Below are 21,716 nucleotides of genomic sequence, written 5' to 3'. Positions count from 1 at the left end.
ACAATGTTTTATTAACAGCATAAAATTTACGGGAAATACGCTCACCGGCTTATCCGTTAATGTACTGATTACCATATAAAATTGTTTATCACTGTCAGAATTCAAACAATGTTATCTATTCTGTATTTAAAGTTTTTAAACTCCTTGCAAAACACGAGCATGGTTAGGCCAATATCAATCATTTTTACATTGTAGGTATCCGTTTAATCAGGTAAGGAAACTTTGGTAAAATGTAAAGATGAAAAATTGTGATTTAATAACACGTTTAAATGGCCGACACAATAAACGCGGAGAGAAATTTTCAAATTTTCATCAATTTCAAATGAGTATAACTTTTTCATGTATGAATAAAAATACAATTTTTGTTCGCTAATTTTTTTTTTAACTATTCTAAATAAAATGGCTATCTTAAAAATAAAAACAAAAACGTAAAAAAAAAAAAATTATTTAAAAAGTAAAACAGCTAAGTGCAATAAAACAGTGTTTTTTTTAGCGTAAATGTGTATAAATTATTTTTAAAAAAAAAAGTCTTAAAAATATTTGCTAGCACAAAAGTTATTTCATTTGTCAAATCTTCGTGGGCCACCCTGTATATATTGTTATATATAGTTAAATATAGATATACTTATATATCTATATAGCGATCGTAGAAGGATGTTAGGTAAAACATTTTTAAATGATCTGCTATCTAACAATAAAGACCCTCCTGATATCCTGTCTTTTATTAACTTTAAAGTACCGCAATACTCATCCCGTTCTTTTTTACCCTTCCATTTTCTACAAATTTAAGAGCAATTCTATGAAAAACGAACCAATTAGACGATTAATGTCCATCGCCAACGCGCACCCCACTTTTTTTTATTAATATTTATGTTCATTTTTTCTTACTTTTTGTTATTTGTTCTACCTATAATATTTTTACTATAATTAATTACTGTATATACCTATTGTAATCATAGGGCTCAACCCGTAAATAATATAAATAAATATCAAAGTATCGTAACACATAATATAAAAAAAATGAATAGGTATGTCTCTAACTTGTGGTAAGAACCGCTTTTTATCATAATTTTATAACATTTTATTGTGCGTGGTTAATGGTATTATCGGACAATGCTTACATAAATATGAATTTTATGGGCTCCTGGGTTTTGGAAAACCGAAGAAATGTGAAAGAAACTTGAAATACAAAAGGAAATGCAGTATCTATACAAATACATAGCAAATTAATAGATTGATGAAAATTAAAAACTCAAACCCTATCAAATGTGTTATAGTGTTTTACGTATTTGCACTGATATTGGGTTCAAAAATATGGGTTTCCTCTTTAGAAAATCTGTAAATACATTTTTACGTATAAAATGTTTCAAATTACTGTAAAATATTTTACAACATTTACCGAAGTGTATGGAACAAAAATTACGTTTAAAATATTAATACTTTCGAAAAAGGGGTGTCTTCATGAATCACCCCTTACATTATTATTTCCGAAAAAGCGTCGTTACCATAATTTTATCGCTGAGTATAATTGAAAGCAATTTAATTATTATCAAATTTCACATAGGTAAATAACACGTAACTAATTAAAATTGTATACAATTAATCCTGTTGTGAATACTTTTTTAGTGTTTTTAAAAGACGTTTTTTAAGAAAATGTCTTACGGTATAGTTTCACACTAAAAAATCCCTTTTGTCTAGTAATCAGACTTAAAAACCCGAAAACAAATAAACGCCATACAAATTCGGAAATTGTTCGACGACATTATTGTATAACTGAACAAGACCAGGTACATAAATCTACATTCAAATTTTAATACTAGAAATGATTTTTTTTTTTATTAAAAAAAAAATTATATTTGATGTAGAGGTTGCAAAGAAAATTATATGAATTTGAGTCAGTGTAATGTTAACATGTAATTCTATTTAAAATAAAACAGCTATACAAATAAAATAACATTGGCCTTCTGCAAAGTTTATTCACCGTTTCGGTCGACTTAAAGCCCTTCAACATAACACGAGACAATCTCTTTATAATAGTTTAACAAAAATATCAACTGTTATTTTGCTTTTGAGTGTTAGTATTTAAGTGTATTACTTATTATATACCTGTCGACTATATTGGGCACATTCTGACCTTGTAAGTACATTTTTTCTAAAAGTCTTACTAATTATTTCACTTGTATCTATTCGAGACAATGTTTTAACCACTCAATCATTTTTATTCAATCGCAAATTTATACCTATTACAGAAATTGTACAGATATCGTAATTACTTTGTATGTTATTTCAAAGAGACAATAGTAAAAAAAAGCTAGTTTTTCTAAATCATTATCAAGGGAAACACCCTAAAATTCAAAACATAATTTTGTCCAAAAAAAAAAACGATATTTTTTAACGTTTATAAAGATATTATAATTGTTTTGATACTTGTGGAAACAACTATTCGGTATAATATATGGGTACATATTAAAAAACCAGTACAGTGGTGCCGGGGCATAGTGGGGACGGGGAGGTCACAGGTTTACAGGAATTTTTAAATCTGAAAGTGATAAAATCTTTTTCGAAAAAACGCTTCGATGCAAATCGGTAGTTAGTATTTTCAAACCAGTACAGTCCAAACCAAGCACAGTATAAACCAGCAAAGTTAGAAAGTCTTAAATTAAGGTTCTGTATTTACAAATGAGCATCAAAGCGTTAATTTAAAAGTGATTTTATCCAAGAGGACTAGTACAGTAGAGTGTAGGCATAATGGAATCAAAGCAATGAGGAAATGGAGAGGTCACAGTTCAACAATACATTTTATCTACATATTATATTACTTATTAGTTAAATATTACTAACGTTTACAGCCACTAGCGGTCGCCTGTGGCCTGTTATTTAACAATAACCTTTTATAGAGATTTTAAAAATTGTGTTTTTTTTAATAATAGTATAGGAGCAGTATCATAATGTTAAATGTTCACGAGATTTGATCTAGTCATAAAATAAAGCATTATCATTCATGCCTTAATTATTATTAAAATATATCTTAATTTGAACATAGTAATAAAATAATGAAATATTTTATACAAAATTAGAGCTACAAGTTGTAAACTAAAAAATTAAAATTAGCACGAAGCAGATTACCTAATATTAGGTAATTTAAACAATCAAGCGTGAATCTCTTTAAATGAATAACAGTATAACAATATGCAAAACATTAGTGTTCCTTTAAAAAAATTGTTTAATATAAAATACATTTTGGGGCGGTATACTGCATAAAAACCAACACTTAATCTGAATACAAAAAACAACAGTCCTCTTCATAATTTGCAGGTAGTTGGAACTCATATACTCATAGTTGACCTTCGGTACGGTAATATAACGCGGGCGATAAAATAACAAGATAACGACAGTGGTTTTGACGTGTCAGAATCATTAAGTGTCTTAATAAGTACACGGATAGGTTTTTTTCCCAATAAATCGTGTATCTACTATAATCAGTTACATGATTTAGTCGTCTGTGATATCATGTGATAAACACAATATTATGATACCAACCGTTGGGTCCTAACCTTATCTAACACGGGTAGACGTTACCAACTGACAGTTTTTAGCGTCTGTTCGTTGCTCACATCTGGTACACCGTGTTTGAAGTTAAAAAAAAGTCAAAAGTGATACTTGAGCACAAAACTTAAAAGTATCATTCTGCATAGATATACATAAAATTTATTTAATGATTTGATCAATTTTTTTTTAAGATTTTCGGTGTTTTTGTTAAAATATACGCAATCTGCGAAAACATGGTTTTCCGGCAATTAAAAAAAAACTGTAGTGCCGAATTTTTCACCCGCTTAATATGTTATGGATACATATGAGTTCCAACTACTGGCAAATTTTCAACCCAAAAGTTTTAAAATTACGGATAAAAACCCCGAAAAACAAAAAAACTTGTACCCCCCCTAGGGGGGCGAGAAATGGGTATAGTTTAAATTTGGCAGAACTGACGTGCGCGGGCATACCAAATAAATATATCTAATAAATTTCAACTCGATCCGATTCTTTTTCTCGAAATTATAGCCAGTAAAAGTTCTAACTTAAAAACTCGTACGGTTTTTTTTTTGTTTTTTCAAATTCCGTCTGTGAAGAATTAAACTTTTTCAACTTTTACCCCCCCAAAGTACAAACTAGATAAAATTTGAGATTTACAGAGTTGCTACTCGAAGGAATTGGTCCAGTATTAAAAAAGTTACAGTGTATACAGATAAAAAAAAAAGCCCACATCAGAGTAAAACCAATACCTTCTCATTTTGCATCGAAGCTAAAACATTTTTCTGGATTTTTGTGTAATAGACATCAAAGGTGGTCAAATTTTATGTTTTTGGGTTCGGTGGTTACGAATTTAATATCAATGTTTTATCCACTCAATCATTTATATTCATTCGCAAATATACACCTATTACAGGAATTGTACAGATATCGTAATTACTTTGTATGTTATTTCATAGAGACAGTAGTAAAAAAAAGCTAGTTTTTCTAAATTATAATCAAGGGAAACACCCTAAAATTTAAAATATAATTTTTGTCCAAAAAAAAACTACGTTTTTTAACTTTATAAATATATTAGAATTGTTTTGATACTTATGCAAACATATTTTCGGTATGTACTGCATAATATATGGGTACATATTGAAAAACTCCATAAAATATATGTTTTTTTAAAATTATTTTTTCAGATAAAAAATGAAACTTATATGTATTTTAATATCATTTGCCTTGGTAAATGTATTGGTCGCTAAATTAGGTGATTAAATTTTAATTGTTACACCTACCTACACGATTTAGTAGAAATGTATTAAAAAAATCAATATTTAACTTTTTTTACAGATGACTATGTAAAGCAGTTTCTCATAACAAGTCAGTAGAAACTTTTTTCATACAAAAAAAATAATTTAAGTTTTAAAATTTGTATATTATTTATTACAGACAATCACATCAAGCTCGCGAAAAGTAAAATTTGTTTAAAATATTAAATACTTATTTAGTTTTTTTTGGTATGTTTGGCTGACTGGTCAAGTGGTTTTTAATTTTTAATTTTAGTTTTATAATATCTGTTCAGGTTAAGAATGAATAAGATGAAAATACCAATGTTAAAAACACTGTGTAGATATTTAATTTGTATAAATCAAACAATTTTTAAATGAAGGTGTATCTCTAATTTAATTAAACTTTACTTGGCTACAGACAGTGATCATTTACCCAATAAGATGAGTAAAATTAAATAAAATTGTGACCACTTAAACCATGCGGTATTTTTATAATATGAAAACGTTTGTCTTTACCAAACTTATATTTTAAATATGTTTCATGTGATGAAATAAAGTAATTAAATTCTTAGAAAATCCATAAATAAACGTTATCAGCACCGCTCAAAACAGACTGACAGCGATTACGGATGGAAATAAATTCTTTATTTCAATACTTTTTTGAATACATGAATATTGGTTATTCTGAAACATTAAATGATGATAAATATTTGTTTATTTATTACACTATCACTTTCAAATCACTATCACTTAGCACCATTCAAATGAAACGGGGAAAATAGAATTATCGGAAGTTTACAGATTTTATTGTATTGAATGTGTTAAAAATATTATACAGGGTGATAAACTTATCGTGAACCACTTAATATCTCACTGGGTTTAATATGAAATTAAATGTTTTCTATACATAATGTTTTGATGAAATGTGATCTCAATTTTTTACTATTTTTCGAGAGTCAGTGGAATTTCTATGCAGCCAACGTTTAACCCCAATACACCATAGATCATATCTTCCTAGCTCATCTTCCGGTCAGAAGTTTTTTTTTTTCATTGCGATTTTATATAATGTAATCTGAATTTCTCACTTTAAATTTCAATAACTTCAAAAATAGTTATCCAAAAGTGGTGATCGACCAGTCAAAACTTTTAATGAAATGTATGCGTTACAATTTAAGTAAAAAAAAAAAAATGGCGAGAAATAGAGATCACATTTCATAAAAACACTACGTATAAACAAATTTAATTTCTTATTAAGCCCAGTGAGATATTTAGTGGTTCACGATAAGTTGGTTACTCTGTACAGGTCGGTTAAAAGGGTGTATTATTTTTTATAGTTAAGTTTTTTTGAAAATTATAAATTAACTAACTCTTTTATAACCACAAGTATTATTCGTTCTATATTTTTGTTTAGCTGAAACAATTTTTATTTTTTCTAGATAGCATGCCGCAAATAATTAAAAATATTCTTAATAAATATTCAATTGGTAATCAAAATTATATAATAAATTAACATAATATTATGATGAAAAATATATATCGGAGATAAAAATTATATAAATTATCGTAAAATCGTATGTTTTAAATTTTACTCTAAAATCATAATGGAATATCACAGACAAACCACCCTGATGTTACTTGTTTTAATGTCATCTAATCATCATAATTTATTCTACACGCCATATTTCTTCTTGTTAGAACGAAGTTCTTTATGGCACACCCTGTTGCGAATTATATTCTCCGTGATGGCGATGGGAGTAAATGCATGATATTTAGACTTCGGATTTACTGGGGATCCCTTGACTCACACACTGGTTTTACATAACAATAACACATTAAATATAATGTCATGATATAATACATTTAAGTTATGTTGAATTCAGGAGAAACGGTTTTTATGTTGGCGACACCGGGTAATAATTGTCTTGACATTTTATGAAAATTTTCCAACACGGTTTTTTGGTATGCATGAAATACAAAAGTTTTTATTTAATTTCAGAAAAAGATAACCCTTGCCTAAAGCCTCATGGTAATAAAGTCGTATACTGAAATATTGATTCCTATCGTAAAAAAAGATGCGCACTAAAACTGAATTTGCTTTGTATATTAGACATGATAGATTACGAAAAATTGTTGCAATCGGAAATAAGTGCTGCAACAGGTAAATACCTAGTTTAACTTTTTGCACGATAAATGATTTCGTTATCGTAATCAAATTCTAAATTAAAATGATTATATTTAATGATAAATATTAAATTAAAAATTAGTTATTATCCTATTGGTTTTTTGTTTAAAGATTTAGTAATCGTGAAACATGGACTGCATTTTTAACCCAGATGAGGCTACTAGAAATTTTTACATTATTTTACATTGATTAAATTAATGAATTATTCTCAATTTTAGGATAATTGTGATTGATAAAATTTTAAAAAATATTCCTTATGACCGTAATATTGTTTAATATTTTAAATGTTGGTTTCAGGTATCGACGCACCTCAGGTAAAAGAAGGTAATCATAATCACGTATAAATTCGTCGTAGGTTTTGATTGGTAGATTGCTTATTATTGCATAGACAATTTGGTTAGTCTATATTTCCTGCTATAATTTTTTTACGAAGAGTTATTACGAATTAAGACACTGAGTTCACTGCTTAAAATGTTGAATAAGGGTTTATTCAAACCGTATAGTCTCATAGCTACGTTCCAAAAAAGTGCAAAAGTAGTAGGCTTATTGGAGAAACTTTTAGGTACTAATGGCAGGTTGTACATAAATTGGTAAAATTAAAGTTATTTAAAATGTATTGCGATGCAATAACGAGCAATAAATTGTTTTTTTAAGTTCATCACCTATTATAAACACGGTAATTTATGTTTTTCGTAGAAAATTTGGCTAAACTTTTAAAAGACAGAATAACTACTACTACAACATCTTTAAGAAGCAGAATCATCCGTGCATCAGGTAACTGTTAATTTTGGATTTAAGTATTTTGTAGTAATAAATTGTGTTACATATAATAATTGTGTGTAGATATGTGATTAACTGCATAGCATCGTATGAGATATTTGATATTAATATATAATATACACATATATACAAGGTAATCCATCTGAAGTAGCACACTCATTTTCTCGGACAATATGAATATTTAAAAATTATTTTTTCCTAATGATTTTAGGTACATGTTTTAGAATATATTTTCTTATTCTTAGAACCTTTGTATAACAGTAGCATACATTTTTAAAAATACTAATTATGACAACCGCCAAACACAGTTTAATAGGTAGATTAATTCATAACAATAATATATCAGGAATACAAATAATTTCCATTTAAAACGTATATTCCTATTATTTTCTTTTTATGATATTTCTTTCAATCATTAATTCAAATAATTTACAATCATAAAGGGAAAAGAAATTATTATACATTTTTTTTTTTATTATTAATTACTTTTGTAGTACAGATTATGTTACCATGAGATTATATATTAATTTTTTATTCAATATAGTACCTTTTAGTTTTTAATTTCAAGCTGTACATAAATTGGCAATATTACTGTTTGTTTGAATGTAATGTGATTCAATTTGAAACAACTAATTTATTTTTTATTTGTTTTAAGACAATATAAGACCTCATTTTCTAACTGAATTGAGAAGTGCAAGAAGAATTATGACTATGGATGCTTTGAAATTATTAATAGGTAAATATACATATAGCATATATGTTTAAGATATAATAATTAATTTACAGATATTCATTCTTATCATAGTAATACACAAAACATTTATTAATTTTTATTTTATTTTTTTACGATTTATTATACACGTGTATTATTGAGTGAATGTATGTCTTGTAAATAAAGACAATCTGTAAGAAATTAGTTAAAGTTGGTAATTTATTTTTAGGTCAAAAAGACCCATTATTCTCGGATCTGTACGAGATGTGTCGTTTAATAGCATTGTTCAGAAGTATTAAATACCCACGTTTATATGAAGGAGCCGCTTCTTTTAACATTTTTGGTAGATATTGTTATATAATAAATGCATTCAGGAATACCAAAGTATATACATTCATTGATGGTGAAATTTCGGAAGTTGAACCAAATCCAGAAAATCATGCTCCAATTCGGCCTTTTTCTCATGAGTTACATGATCACGAATTACAATAATAACTTATTTTATAGTACTATTATTGTTTTGTTATAAAACATTTTCACGCCACTATAATATCCAAATTCTTATTAAATTGAATGTGTTGAACAATAAACAGTTTTAAACACGATTATAAAAATATTTGTTGCTAATGTATTGTACTTAAATTGTAATTTAATCATTTTTTGCATATTGAGATTATTTTATTATATTAGCGTAAGTATTCCTATAGTTTGTGTAAAACCTCATTAAAGTCGTATAAAAAGTGATCAAATATCAGTATTATATGGGAAAACTGGTGATAATGCCTTTAAAAATCATAAAAGTTAACTTTTTATTTTTCTCCATCAGTGGAGAAGCTATCAGTGGTGGAATGTTTTATTTGGAAATACAATATGGATGGTTTAAGCCTCAAGGTAATACTTAATATATAATTTTTTTTATGGCCCAACGGTAATGAAGATAATGATGAAGATACAAAAATTTAATTTTATAAAGATCTAGAAAGATTCTACAATACACGTACAATAAATAATTTTAAATAGTTCTAGGAGATTTGGAGGCGATTTTTGCTTTGGCAGCAAGCATATTAATCGGTAGCACATGCTTTCCAAATATATATATAAAGAATCCCAGGTGTCCCCGATGGAGCAGTAAAAAATCAAATTTACCATGCTCTGATATTCTCTAAAAGAAGAAAGTATAGAAAATATAAAATAAATCACACGGGAGTAACTGACTACTCGTACCATTTTTTAGTAAAAGCTAAAATTAAAAAAAACCAGTAGAGTGGGTTCGGGACATAGTGGAGACGGGAAGATCACAGGGTTACAGGAATTATTACAACTGAAATTGTAATTTAGGCAATGTTATTTAAAATAAAGGTTATACTTGTGGTTTGTATTTTGTAGGTTAGGTCAAACGCATTCCCTAATAACCAAAGCACAAAATTGTATACTTAAATATGACAGCTCGTATATTTAACGTGTGCAGCACAAAGAGTTAAGTGTTTAATATTTGATTTTATTTGTATCGCAAAGCCCACGTGATTCGTTCCATCAGGATAGTCACAGTGGTAAGTTATATAACCAGGAATTTTAAAGAAGGATATTGATGTATAGAGGGTTTCGCTTAATAGGATATTTATAAGCGTATATGTAAGTAAAGCTTTTAATTCGTTTTTTTTTATTTATAAGACCATAAGAGTTCCAAAGAAGGATTTTTATTGGGTGATGATTATTAGTGTTACTATATTTTATCATTGTTGGAAATATTGAGTTGATTGGTAAAATGCTTTAAATAATGCCACACATTTTATTAATTCTGCACTTGATGATGAAAGTAATGGCAATATTTTGAGATTTAGCTAAAACGTTCGACACAGTAAATCATTTAGCACTTTTAAATATTTTGCCTGAAGTTGGTATTATTTCATCAAGTTTAGATTGGCTTAAGAGTTATTTGAAAGGCACAAGGCAAATAGTGCGAATAAATAGCTTTATCGGTAATGAAATGGTAATAATCTGTGAAGTACCACAAGGTAGTGGACTGGGTACCATTCTATTTATCTTGTACATAAATAGTGTCTGTAGTTTAAAAATTGAAGGACTTATTACTACTTATGCTGATGATACGTGCTTACGTTTATCAGGAAATTCATGGGTTGATGTAAGTGTTAAAGCTACTAAAGGTTTTTAAAGTGTAGTAGATTTTCTAAACCATAGAAAACTATCGATAAATTATAATAAAACTATGTTTTTGAATTTTATGATTAATGATAGAGAAGATAAAGTTATCATTTCTATACAAGAATCTAAGATGGAATCTGCATGTGAACAATTTAGTAATGTGTCTACGTATTATGAGTTATAATTTTTACAAATCACGAGCGCTCTCTCTTTTTTTAGCTGGTAAGTATGGAAATCTGCTTTATTTTTATAGAAGAAATGTATTAACCGAAAGGTAGAAATCAGCTAAGCTGGTAGAAAGTTTCAAACCTTTGTTATTGGCGGGTTTTTTTGTCGACTCCTAATCCCGCTTCGTGTACTCGGTCTACTCGACATTGCAAACTAGTAAGACGTGCCTTCGCTTCTTCAAACAGTCCTATATTAGCGCACGAAATTTGAAAAATAGAAAAATAGAACGAGTCAAACAAGAACTAAATATATATTTTTATTTTTTGGTGAAAACAATACACATTTAAATAACAAAATTAGTCAAGTGTAAATTAAACTTATACCTTCCGTGTTTTATGCGTATTATTATGAAAATGTTAAGGACTGTACTAGGGATTTTATATAAAAAAAAACAAAACAACACAAAATTAATTTAAGGAAAAACTACTATTCACAAATATAACAATAAAAACTAAATTTATGTTAAAATGGCATAATAGGAAATACTGACCAAAAATAAATTTTAAATTATGGCACGATCTAAAAAACAGAAGATTTATTTTATTTTACAACGCATTTAGCCAAAAACACTTAAGTAAAAAAAAAAATTTAATTAAAACCTAAAACTGGTACTCGAGTATCAAAACCTAATAGTACCATTCTAAATAGATGTCCATAAAAATGTTGTAACGATTTGATAAAAATTGTTTAAGATTTAAGGTGTTAATATTAAAATAAAGAAAATCTGCGAAAGAACAGTTTTCCGGCAGTTTCCCTTCTGTTTCAATAGTAACAATAATGCTTAGTAACTGTTAATTAAGGTATCTTTATATCTTATCAGTTATATCTAACTATTGGTAATATTACGATTAGAACTATTTATCTTTGCTTATGAGTTGTGTTTTTTATATCAGTTATCTATCAGAGTGTTAAATAGGGACAACTCAAAACAATTTTTCAAGGGTTCTACTATTTTTAATTTTCATCAGTTATTCTTATTGTATATAAACTGTCCTGACCCGGCGTTGCCCGAGATTCCCATTCCCCTGTCCCTACCCCCATCCCTTATCTCTAATCTCTTATTAGATTATCTATTTTCGTGACACTTTTTTCGGTTATTATGTCCTTCTCTTACTCAAGAGTCCCAGTCTCAGGCCCAGATCCCGTTCCAACAGTTAAAAGCTTGCCCAGAATAGTGGTACATAGAATTGGCCTCTTTCTTTCATCATCGCTTACCATTCGTTCGAGTACCGTGGTTACCATGGTTACAAACCAAGTGTGTTTCGTATTTAAAGTACAAAGTTTGTGTTTGAAGCCATCCATGGTTTCATGGCGATCGGAAGAATGGTATAGTTATGCATAAAGGACAAACTGACAGACATTTATTTTTAAATATATTATATAGATTGAAATTACACGTTTACATGAATAATGTCATATTATAAATTACTGCTTTATATTTATAAATTACACCTTGTTATATAATTGTAAGGTCTTGAGTCCAATTGAAAACACATTTCCATAATAATTGATATTGTTCATTCTCAAAACTGTTAAGCCGTTGATAATTCTGACACGATAAAATTTGTTTGAAAAATGATAAAATGTTTTCGGAAAGGCATGATATAATCAGAGATACAATCAATGTATTAGTTAATATAATTATATTAAAATAAAAATGTCGAATTGATCTGACTGTTTCTTGAAAAGATATAGCAAATCAAAGTCGACGATCAAAAAAAATGGTCAACTTATTTCTGGTTTTTCCGTTTTTGAGGATCAAGACGTTGACTTTTACACCATAGTACAAATTTAGTTTTTTTTATAGCGACTTTTGAAACTTAAATAATAATGCATACATTTCATTAACTTTATAAATTGAGAATAATGCTCTAAGAATGTTGACTGGCCGATAACCATTTTTGGATTACTAGTTTTGATGTTATTGAAGCTTCAAGTTTAGGGTAGGGGGATAGGGTGTGTAATATTATTTTTTGATGCACGCACCCTCTCATGGTAACTTTTAAACTTATATAACTTTGAAAATAGTTGTTCAAAATCGTTATCAACCAGTCAACATTTTTAGTACATTATTCTTAATTTAAAAAGTTAATGAAGCGTATGCGTTAACATTTAAGTTTTAAAAGTTGCTGTCAAAAAAAACACCAAGTAGGGAGATCATTATATAAAAAAAATATAATTTCTTAATAAACCCTATAAGATATTGAAAAGGTTTACGATAAAATGAGCACCTTGTATAGAAGTGCTACTCGAGTAAATCGATCTTCAGGAAAAAAAAATTATTGTCATTTCAGACACAAAAAAGAACCCATTATTATAAAACCAATACATTCTATGCTATCGTATCAAAGCTAAAAAATACAATTTTAAATTGCTTGACATGGGCTAGACGTCGCAAAAAACGTTGAAAATATTAAATCAGAAAAAAGGGCTATTGACATTCTATACCGTATATGTTTTTTCGATTATTAAAAATCGTTTGTATTCTCTTTGACTGTAGACGTGACATCACTACATACGTTCGTGATAATACCCGTACAGGTGTAGTATTAGTCTGACACGTACAACTTGTTATACCTAGTAAACTTCCCTGGTAGTTGGGTTCTCAGTGATTCGTTTAAAACTCGTGGTTACTCGTGATTGAAATTTTTGCAAAAAACAAAAATGCTAGCTCGACGGTTTTTAAACTGTTTGACGTTTATTGTGTTATCCAAAAGTATGTTATTGGATTGGATCGCGGCAGACCCTGTTCACCAGATGTCAAAACTCCTGAATTTTCCGAGATGGCGCGGTTTGCATCCACTGGAAATCGTCGACGACAGTACACACTATTATATGAACAATTTGCTAGAGACCGACACCGAGGGACGGACTGTGGTAACAGTCGATAACGTAGATGATAAAATCCGACAAGCCCACCATTTCTTGAGTTGCCAGTACACTATTGTTTTCCTGACATATCAAGAATATTTATTCAGACTGAGCAAAGCATGTCTACAGATGAACTCTTCCGATGACCGGGATTGTCTGCATAAGTTCAGGCAGATATTCAACCCGAAAAACTTGGTGTCCCACATGCAAAGCGCACTAATATATTTCCATTCGTTATCTCCGCATACCGCGTTGAAAACCGACGTTTCCGATATCCTGAAAAGGTTTAGCGAAGCGTACGAGCCTATAGGCTACCTTGCCAATGGCGACGACACTTTTGGATATAACAAAGAAATAGCATACGGTAGGGTGGATATATTATTAGACATCGAAATAAAAGCTCTCGAATTTTTCAAAAAATCCTGTGGCCCCAGCTCGCATTTAAAAGAAAAAAAATTTGGCAGTTCCACGTATAGTTGGGTCGTCGACATATTAAACGAAACGAGTAACAACACGACCGGCTGCGACAATGAAGCGCACACAATTTACACTATGGCTAATGACGCAATTAGCGAGTTCTTAGTAATGGATTACGCTCTCCTGGGTTTCGAGTCCAGTGCAGAATTAAACACTACCGTTTTAAATGAAACTTCTGACTCGGTAAAACGAGTTCAGAAAATAATAGAAATACGAAGTAACCCCAGCTGGTCACGTAATATGGGCCACTTGAGGCTTACGGTGGATAAACAGGAATACAGCCTTGAATATCTGCTCATCGCCGAAATAGACGAGCATAATATAGACCTTAAAATTCGTATCATTTACGAGCTCATGAGCTATTTTTTCGTTGAAATAACATTAGATTTATTGTATTACTGCAAGTCTATATCACGATTCTATCATTCGATCTTGACTCCTAAGCACAAATATTTATTTTTTGAATCTTTTGTGCAAAACGTCAAAAAGAGTTATCCAGTTGTAGTGTATATGAAATCCGCCATTTTAAACTACCAACGGTTGTCTCCTCGGACCTCAGACACGTATATTTCAAAAATCCTAACCTTCTTCAAGAATTTTTTAGAAATTACTAATTTCTATGACACAGAATTTTATAATAAAAATGAGAACGTGTATTATGAAGAAAAGTTAGATGCAGAAATGAAAATTTTCCTGAACAATTTGTCAGAAATTATAAAAAAAGTAAACGATTACAGTAAGATATCCTCCGTAGTAACTAAGCACCAAAAACAAAGAAAAATTATCAAAGACCGGCAAAAACGTATTGAGAAGCAATATGTATTTAAAATCGAACTGCTTAAAAATGTTGTGTTTCCAGAATTGGGTCTTATTTTAACAGTATAACTTGTTTTCAAGGCCGATTACATTAAAGGAGTCAAACATTTCAGACTAAAACTATACAGAACATTTTTAATACAATAATAATATTAAATATAATGAAATAATATATAAATTTAATATTTATAATCCGAGTGTAAAATAAGTAATTTTTTTTTACTATGTACTGGCTTAGAATTATTTGGTTTTTGTATTGTTCATGAAATTGTTTGTCAAATTATACCAACTGATTGTAGGTTTGTCGTGTACCACACGATACATATTTTTAGCACATAAAAAGATAATATAATATTGTAATAACATTTATAATAATTAAACATAATTACATACTTTGACCATTTAAATTCAGCTATACATTTTTTTTCCTGTGGACTTAATGGAGTAGCAACCTACTTTAGTAGGTCAAAACTAGAAAAAAATCATCCTCAAAATCTAGAAAACCCGAACAATTTACCTGTATGGTGAAAAATTAAGTTACTATGTCAATAGCCAGCTATAAAAATCATTTTTTTTTTTGTTTTAGTATTATATTTTGTGCACTGAATAGCTGGGTACATTTTTACGGCAATCCGATCATCCGATTATGTCAATGCAAACTGTATCAAACCTTTAAATTGGCAGAAATTGTCATGATAATATTGTTGGCAAGACCGTCAATGTGTAATTAGTTTCTAAACAGTTTAAGAAGTACAAATTACTTCACCATTTGTAAAACTGTGATATTCAATTTTAATAGGTACCTGCTTGTAGTAACAAAAGTACAACTGACACTAAGTAGTTACTTATACAAGTCACTTGTTGTGTTTTGACAAATTGTATTATAGATAAATTATATTTTTTATAGCTGTATTTCTGCACATACTAGGAAACATTCAAACCTATGCAATTTTTGGAATCACAAGACAGCCTGTGAAATAATATCAAGTATAAGAGTTCAGAACTATCAGTTTTAGAATTTAGTAACTAAATCCAAAAATATTGAACGTCATAAAATTTTAAAAATATTGAATGGCGTCTGATAGATTTCAAAATAATAAGATAATGTTTTTTTATATAAAACAGATCTTAGCAAATATCTAATTTTTTTAAAAAAACGATTGGTTGTGTTGCAAGTTGTTTGTCATTTACGATTTACTGTATTACTTTAATTCAAAAATATCAATAATATGTAGGTGGGTGATAAATGTAAACCACTATAATTGTATACCTAACCTGAAATTGGGTTTTTTTTTAATGTTTCTATATTTTAACATAATGTATAAACACCTTAAAATTTTTAAAAAAATTATTAAGCCATGTCAATATCTTTATGAACACATATTTAGAGTGATAGAGCCAGTAAGTTTTTAGCACTTAAGAACGATTAATACATGTTTTAGGTTTAAATTAACTCTGTTTACAGTGTACCAGATATGAGAAATGAAAATAATTTGCTGTCATTAGAGTCATATTGTTGCGGGTCGCCAAGAGGTTATGGTTAAAATAGTCGAATCGAATTAACCTTTTTATGTAACATTAATTAGGCATACCTCCATCCACACATCCTCTCAAAACCAATTTTAAAACCTTTTTTAAAATAATATTATTGTGGATACATCTTTTAATATTGATTAAAAAATCCACTCTTTTCCTTTCCTAGTCCAGCCAACAAAAAGGAATCCCATTAATTCAGTTAGTACTTCATTTTAAAAAATACAAGAAGAATTATAAAATGTTTCGTCATTTTACAAATTTTATTAAGATCATAAAAACACATAACATTTTATTATTAACTTACATAATATAATTTCTATAAAAAAGCAGTTTTAGTTTTAATTATCGAAGGCGATTTTTAATTTGAGCACAATTAAATAATCATAAAATAGTGATAAGTTATAAATTTTCTTAAATTTTAACTTCATTTCATTATAGATCTACTTTTAGTTTAATTTTTAAACTTTGAGTTCTAAAACTATGCTTGAAAAGAAAAATAAAGAAAATGTTTTTAACCCTTCTAGATAATTTTGTATTTTAATCTTTAAATTTTGAATATACATACGTTTTGGTTTCATAGTTAACATAATATTTGTTTAATGTTTTAAGCATGTTTTATTACAATATTTCATTAATCATTACAACTAATTTAGAATAAAATATTGATGAATATATTTTTTGGATGAAAAAACCAGCTAACAAGTACATTAACACATTTTGAAAATTGTTTACATCAAAAATCATTAAATTTTAATGCTAGAGTGTAGTTACTTCTTATTTGACGGTTTTTCAGTTTGGATATTTTCGAGGTTATATGATTAACCATTTTGATGAACGAATAAACAAAAACAAAAACAGTCGACGTTCCAATTCTACTTTTCAAATGATTAATAAAAAAAGTTATCGACTCTTTACCATTCCCTAATGTGCTTCCCAAATTTATTAAATTAGCAGGATATTCCCAAGCTGCTGACATAGTATCAATTTCATGTTCTATTTTTTTTATGAAAACATACCGATTATACCGATTTACTAAATGGTCATAATTCAAATAATATTGCATGTATGCGAAAAAACTGTCGTCGGCTAAAGCCATAGCATCTACAAAATTGGTTAAAGCTACTGTAATAGGATTTATCATTAAATTAAACTCACTTGCATTCTTTACGACATGTTGGTTTAGTTTTCCTAATATGAGGAACTTCATTTTCTCCAGCATTATTATTTTAAGCAAATCAATTACCATTTGTTGAAATTTCCCAGTTTCTGTTATTCCCGGTAATCCTGAACCAATCGCTATTGTCTTAACTCTCCTCATCATTGATATCACATATTCTACTTTTACCGGCTTTAGATAATCTTTCCAAAATAGATCAAATCCATGTTGATATTGCAAAGTAAAAAATAACAATTGATCTACTCTATTAAACATAACAACATCTTCACAAGTAGTAGCAAAGTTGTTTTCTACCATCGAGCTAACGTCTATTAATTCGTTTAACATTATTTTATTAATATTTATTGCATTTTTTGCGTAGATGGAATCATATTTTGTTTGATAATCACCTCGAATATCTATAGGGTTCTTAAAGTACTCACAATAATCACAGTTGGAATAAAAATAATAATTGTCATCGCAGTTTTCCATTAAATAGTTTTCTAGTTCTGCAAATATGAAATCGTGCATCTTCAGATTGCTATCCAACTTATTTCGATCTTCAATACCTTTCTCAACAAATTCTGCGTAGAATGATATTATTTTTAGCGCATACGTGTATATCAGCCATAGCTCATTCATTTGGATACCTTTTTTATATAACAATAGGTTAATCATGTTGACTGATTCTTTCTCGAATGAAATTTCAATGCTTGGAAATTGTCTAATTATACGTGGATTTTTCTCGGAATACATGTTTCGTGTCCAATGCATGTGAAAATGGGCACTGTAAATGAACCCGCATTTAAGATCATTGAATTTCATGTGCAAATTGTGACTGCTATTAAGAAGAGGTGTGTTTGATATTTTCGTTAGTGTATTTAACAGTCTACTAACACAATATTCTTTTTGTGGAAGTCCCGACGCACTAAATATGGTAAAGCATTCGATTGTAATACAAAAAATAAATTTCCACAATTTCGTTGAAACCATTTTTGTAGAAAAAAGAACTTTTTAAGTTTCTTTTTAGATATTACTGAAATTACTGTAAATTATATTTTTTTTTTCTGAGGTTTTCGAACTTGCCTTCTCGTAAACAACAATATGTATAGCGAAAACGCTATTAAGTTTTCTGTGCGGAATTCGATATTTACTCAGTTCAAACAAGTGTTGTTATCTTTTCAAATGTGTTTCAATGTAAATGGTTCATTGTCTCTATATCGCCATTTAGATTTTGGAATAATCCTATTAGAACAACTGACTAAAAACTTTTTTGTATTACGATGGCGCGTATGATCTCATGTTTTTCATTTTATTAAATTTAGATCCAACGCTTAAACTTATGTAAACGACTTGGGGTGTTTTTTTATGGTAAGCTATACGCTTTTAGTCCACAACCAAGTACAAATTTCAATACCCAAATTCAACAAATATCTTTAAAGCCTTTTTTTTTAATGAAATATACAAAATATTCTTTAGATCATACGACAGTCTAATGAATAAAAAACAACCATTTATTTAAATACATCAAAGTACTTTTAATTTATCTACAAAAAAAGTCTTTTAAGCCAAAATTTCCTTTATAAACCGTTATAACATTTGACACCAAGTATTGCGTTTTTTATCCTTCACTTATATCTAAGGCTTGGTATGAATTTCAGGTAGCCTTTTATTTTATTCGGCATGATTATTTACTGTCGGTTTGTATCAAAATTAAATGAATTATAAATATTGTTATTCCTCAAAATATTTTTAAAAAATGTTGATGAATTTATCAAATTGGACTATAAAATATTTTTGTAAAAGTATACAGTTTTTAGCTCCGAAGTGTAGCTAAAAAACATTGTTTTTCTAATAATTTATTTATGTTTGTTTTCCTTTCATTGAGATTATAGTGCAATTAAAAATATTCTTTTTTACACATTTGTTTAGAATAAAAATACTGATTTTACATGCCAGCTAATAAATTCAAAGCCCACGGTTTTTTTTGTAAGATTTACTTCGGCCATAGTACAACAAATACTACAAAATATTAAAACAAACTTTCTTTAAAATACTTAAATTTGTCAATTCATAGCGATGGAATGTTCTACTGTTGCCACGTCTGAGTTATCTTGACATTATTTGTCAATAATTATGTTGAAAAACAAAAATAATAATAAAGTTTTTTGTTTTGTAGTACTTTATTTTTTATTAGGAATTAATTTTGTAGTATTTACTCTAGAAAATAACAATATTTGTAGTATTATATTAATTTTTTTTAAAAACACCTTTTTTGTTTTTAAGAGTAGAAATATTTTTTTTTACAAATTACCTATTTTTTCCTTTTTATTCAATTTAAAGTCTTAACAGATAAAGTCTCACTTTCATTATTATTGGACATTGGTAATACATGTCATCCGACGAGATAACATCAGACGATATACGTTTTTTTCCAAAAATAACGTGATATAATTACATCTATCTATTTTTTTACTACGATAGCCCTAAATGTTTTGTTATTGGTGTTAAGATTATAGAAATCCTATTATGTTATAATTTGAGTATTAAATTAAACATATTTTACTGCATACATCATAGGTTCAAAATTTCAACACATAATAGTTATCATAATATTTGTTTAATGTTTTAGATATGTTTTATTACATTATTAACTGAACCATATTAACTAGTTAAGAGTAAAACTATTTATGATTTGCTTTTGGATTTTACATCATGCTAACGAGTACAATAACACATTTTAAAATTGTTTTCATCAAAAATCATCAAATTTGAATTCCAGAGTGTAGTTACTTCTCTTTTTACGGTTTTTTGATGTGCTTATTTTGGAGGTTATATCATTAATCATTTTGCTGAACGAATGAATATAACCAAAATTTCTAGGCGTTCCAAATACATTATCCAATCGATAAACGAAAAAAGGTGATAATCCAAATTCCGCCGTTGGTGTTATTACAACTTTTTTCATTTCAGATAATTCTATAGGATATCCCCAAGTTGCTGACATAGTTTTAATCTCATAATTAATATTTTCAATCAAAACATACTGATTTTTTGGGTTTACTAAATAGTCGTAATTCAAAGAATTTTTTATGTATGCAAAGAAATGGTCGTCATATAAAGTTAGTGCTTCTTCAAAATCTGTTACACCTGCTATAATGAGTTGTATCATCGAATTAATATCTCTTTCCTTATTTCGTACCTGTTTGTTACATTTTGTTGATATGATGAAACTTATTTTGTCTCTTATTTTTTCCAGCATGATTATTTTTAGCAAATCGATTACCATTTGCTGTAATTTCCCGGTTTCTGTTATTCCCGATAATCCTGGCGCCATTGGTTGCACACTTTTTACTTTTGATAACACATAATCTAATTTTTCTGGCTTTAGATTTGCGCTCCAAAAGTTATCAAATGGACGTTGAGTTCGCAAAATGAAAAATACTAATTGTGATACTCCGTAAAACTCATGAACAAATTTACGAGAAATAGCGAAGTTGTTTTCTACCATCGAGCTAACGTCTATTAATTCGTTTAACATTTTTTTATTAATATTTATTGCATTTTTTGCGTAGCTGAAATCGTATTTTGTTTGATAATCACCTAGAATATCTATGCCGTTTTTGTAATACTCACAATAATCACAGTTGGAATAAAAATAATAATTGTCATCGCAGTTTTCCATTAAATAAATTTCTAGTTCTTCAAATATGAAATCGTGCATCTTGAGATTGCTATCTAACTTATTTTGATCTTCAATACCTTTTTCAACAAAATCTGCGTAGAATGATATTATTTTTATCGCATACTTGTATATCAGCCATAGCTCATTCATTTGGATACCTTTTTTATAAAACAATAGGTTAATCATCTTGACTGATTCTTTCTCGAATGAAATTTCAATGCTTGGAAATTGTTTAATTATAAGTCGATTCTTCTCTGAATACATGTTTCGTGTCCAATGCATGTGAAAATGGGTACTGTAAATGA

The 21,716-nt window shown here is 28.5% G+C and overlaps 1 protein-coding gene across 4 annotated transcripts; it reads left to right on the top strand.

Moving 5' to 3' along the window:
* Positions 1-1,525: 1,525 nt before the first annotated feature.
* Positions 1,526-9,057, top strand: LOC126835788 (uncharacterized). Of its 4 annotated transcripts, none has more exons than XM_050568607.1 (12): positions 1,526-1,787; positions 4,716-4,783; positions 4,867-4,896; positions 4,966-4,989; positions 6,242-6,289; positions 6,686-6,715; positions 6,802-6,831; positions 6,913-6,963; positions 7,285-7,311; positions 7,684-7,761; positions 8,423-8,503; positions 8,709-9,057. In XM_050568607.1, exons 2-12 carry the CDS (start codon positions 4,723-4,725, stop codon positions 8,969-8,971), a joined length of 723 nt encoding a protein of 240 aa, XP_050424564.1. In that variant the 5' UTR covers positions 1,526-1,787; positions 4,716-4,722; the 3' UTR covers positions 8,972-9,057. The 4 variants fall into 4 exon arrangements, with proteins under 4 accessions (XP_050424564.1, XP_050424563.1, XP_050424565.1 ...); XM_050568606.1 differs by lacking the exon at positions 1,526-1,787 and adding an exon at positions 1,959-2,137; XM_050568608.1 differs by lacking the exons at positions 1,526-1,787; positions 6,242-6,289 and adding an exon at positions 1,959-2,137.
* The last annotated feature ends 12,659 nt before the right edge of the window (positions 9,058-21,716 follow it).

This window comes from Adelges cooleyi, unplaced genomic scaffold (assembly GCF_023614345.1).
Source record: "Adelges cooleyi isolate 19-005CV unplaced genomic scaffold, UGA_ACOO_1.1 ACOO_flye_CR_arks_rails_tigmint_CR_PRNA_23, whole genome shotgun sequence".
Classification (NCBI taxonomy): Eukaryota; Metazoa; Arthropoda; class Insecta; order Hemiptera; family Adelgidae; genus Adelges; species Adelges cooleyi.
The sequence above is the reverse complement of the archived record's forward strand: the minus strand, read 5'-3'. Positions and strand labels throughout refer to the sequence as shown.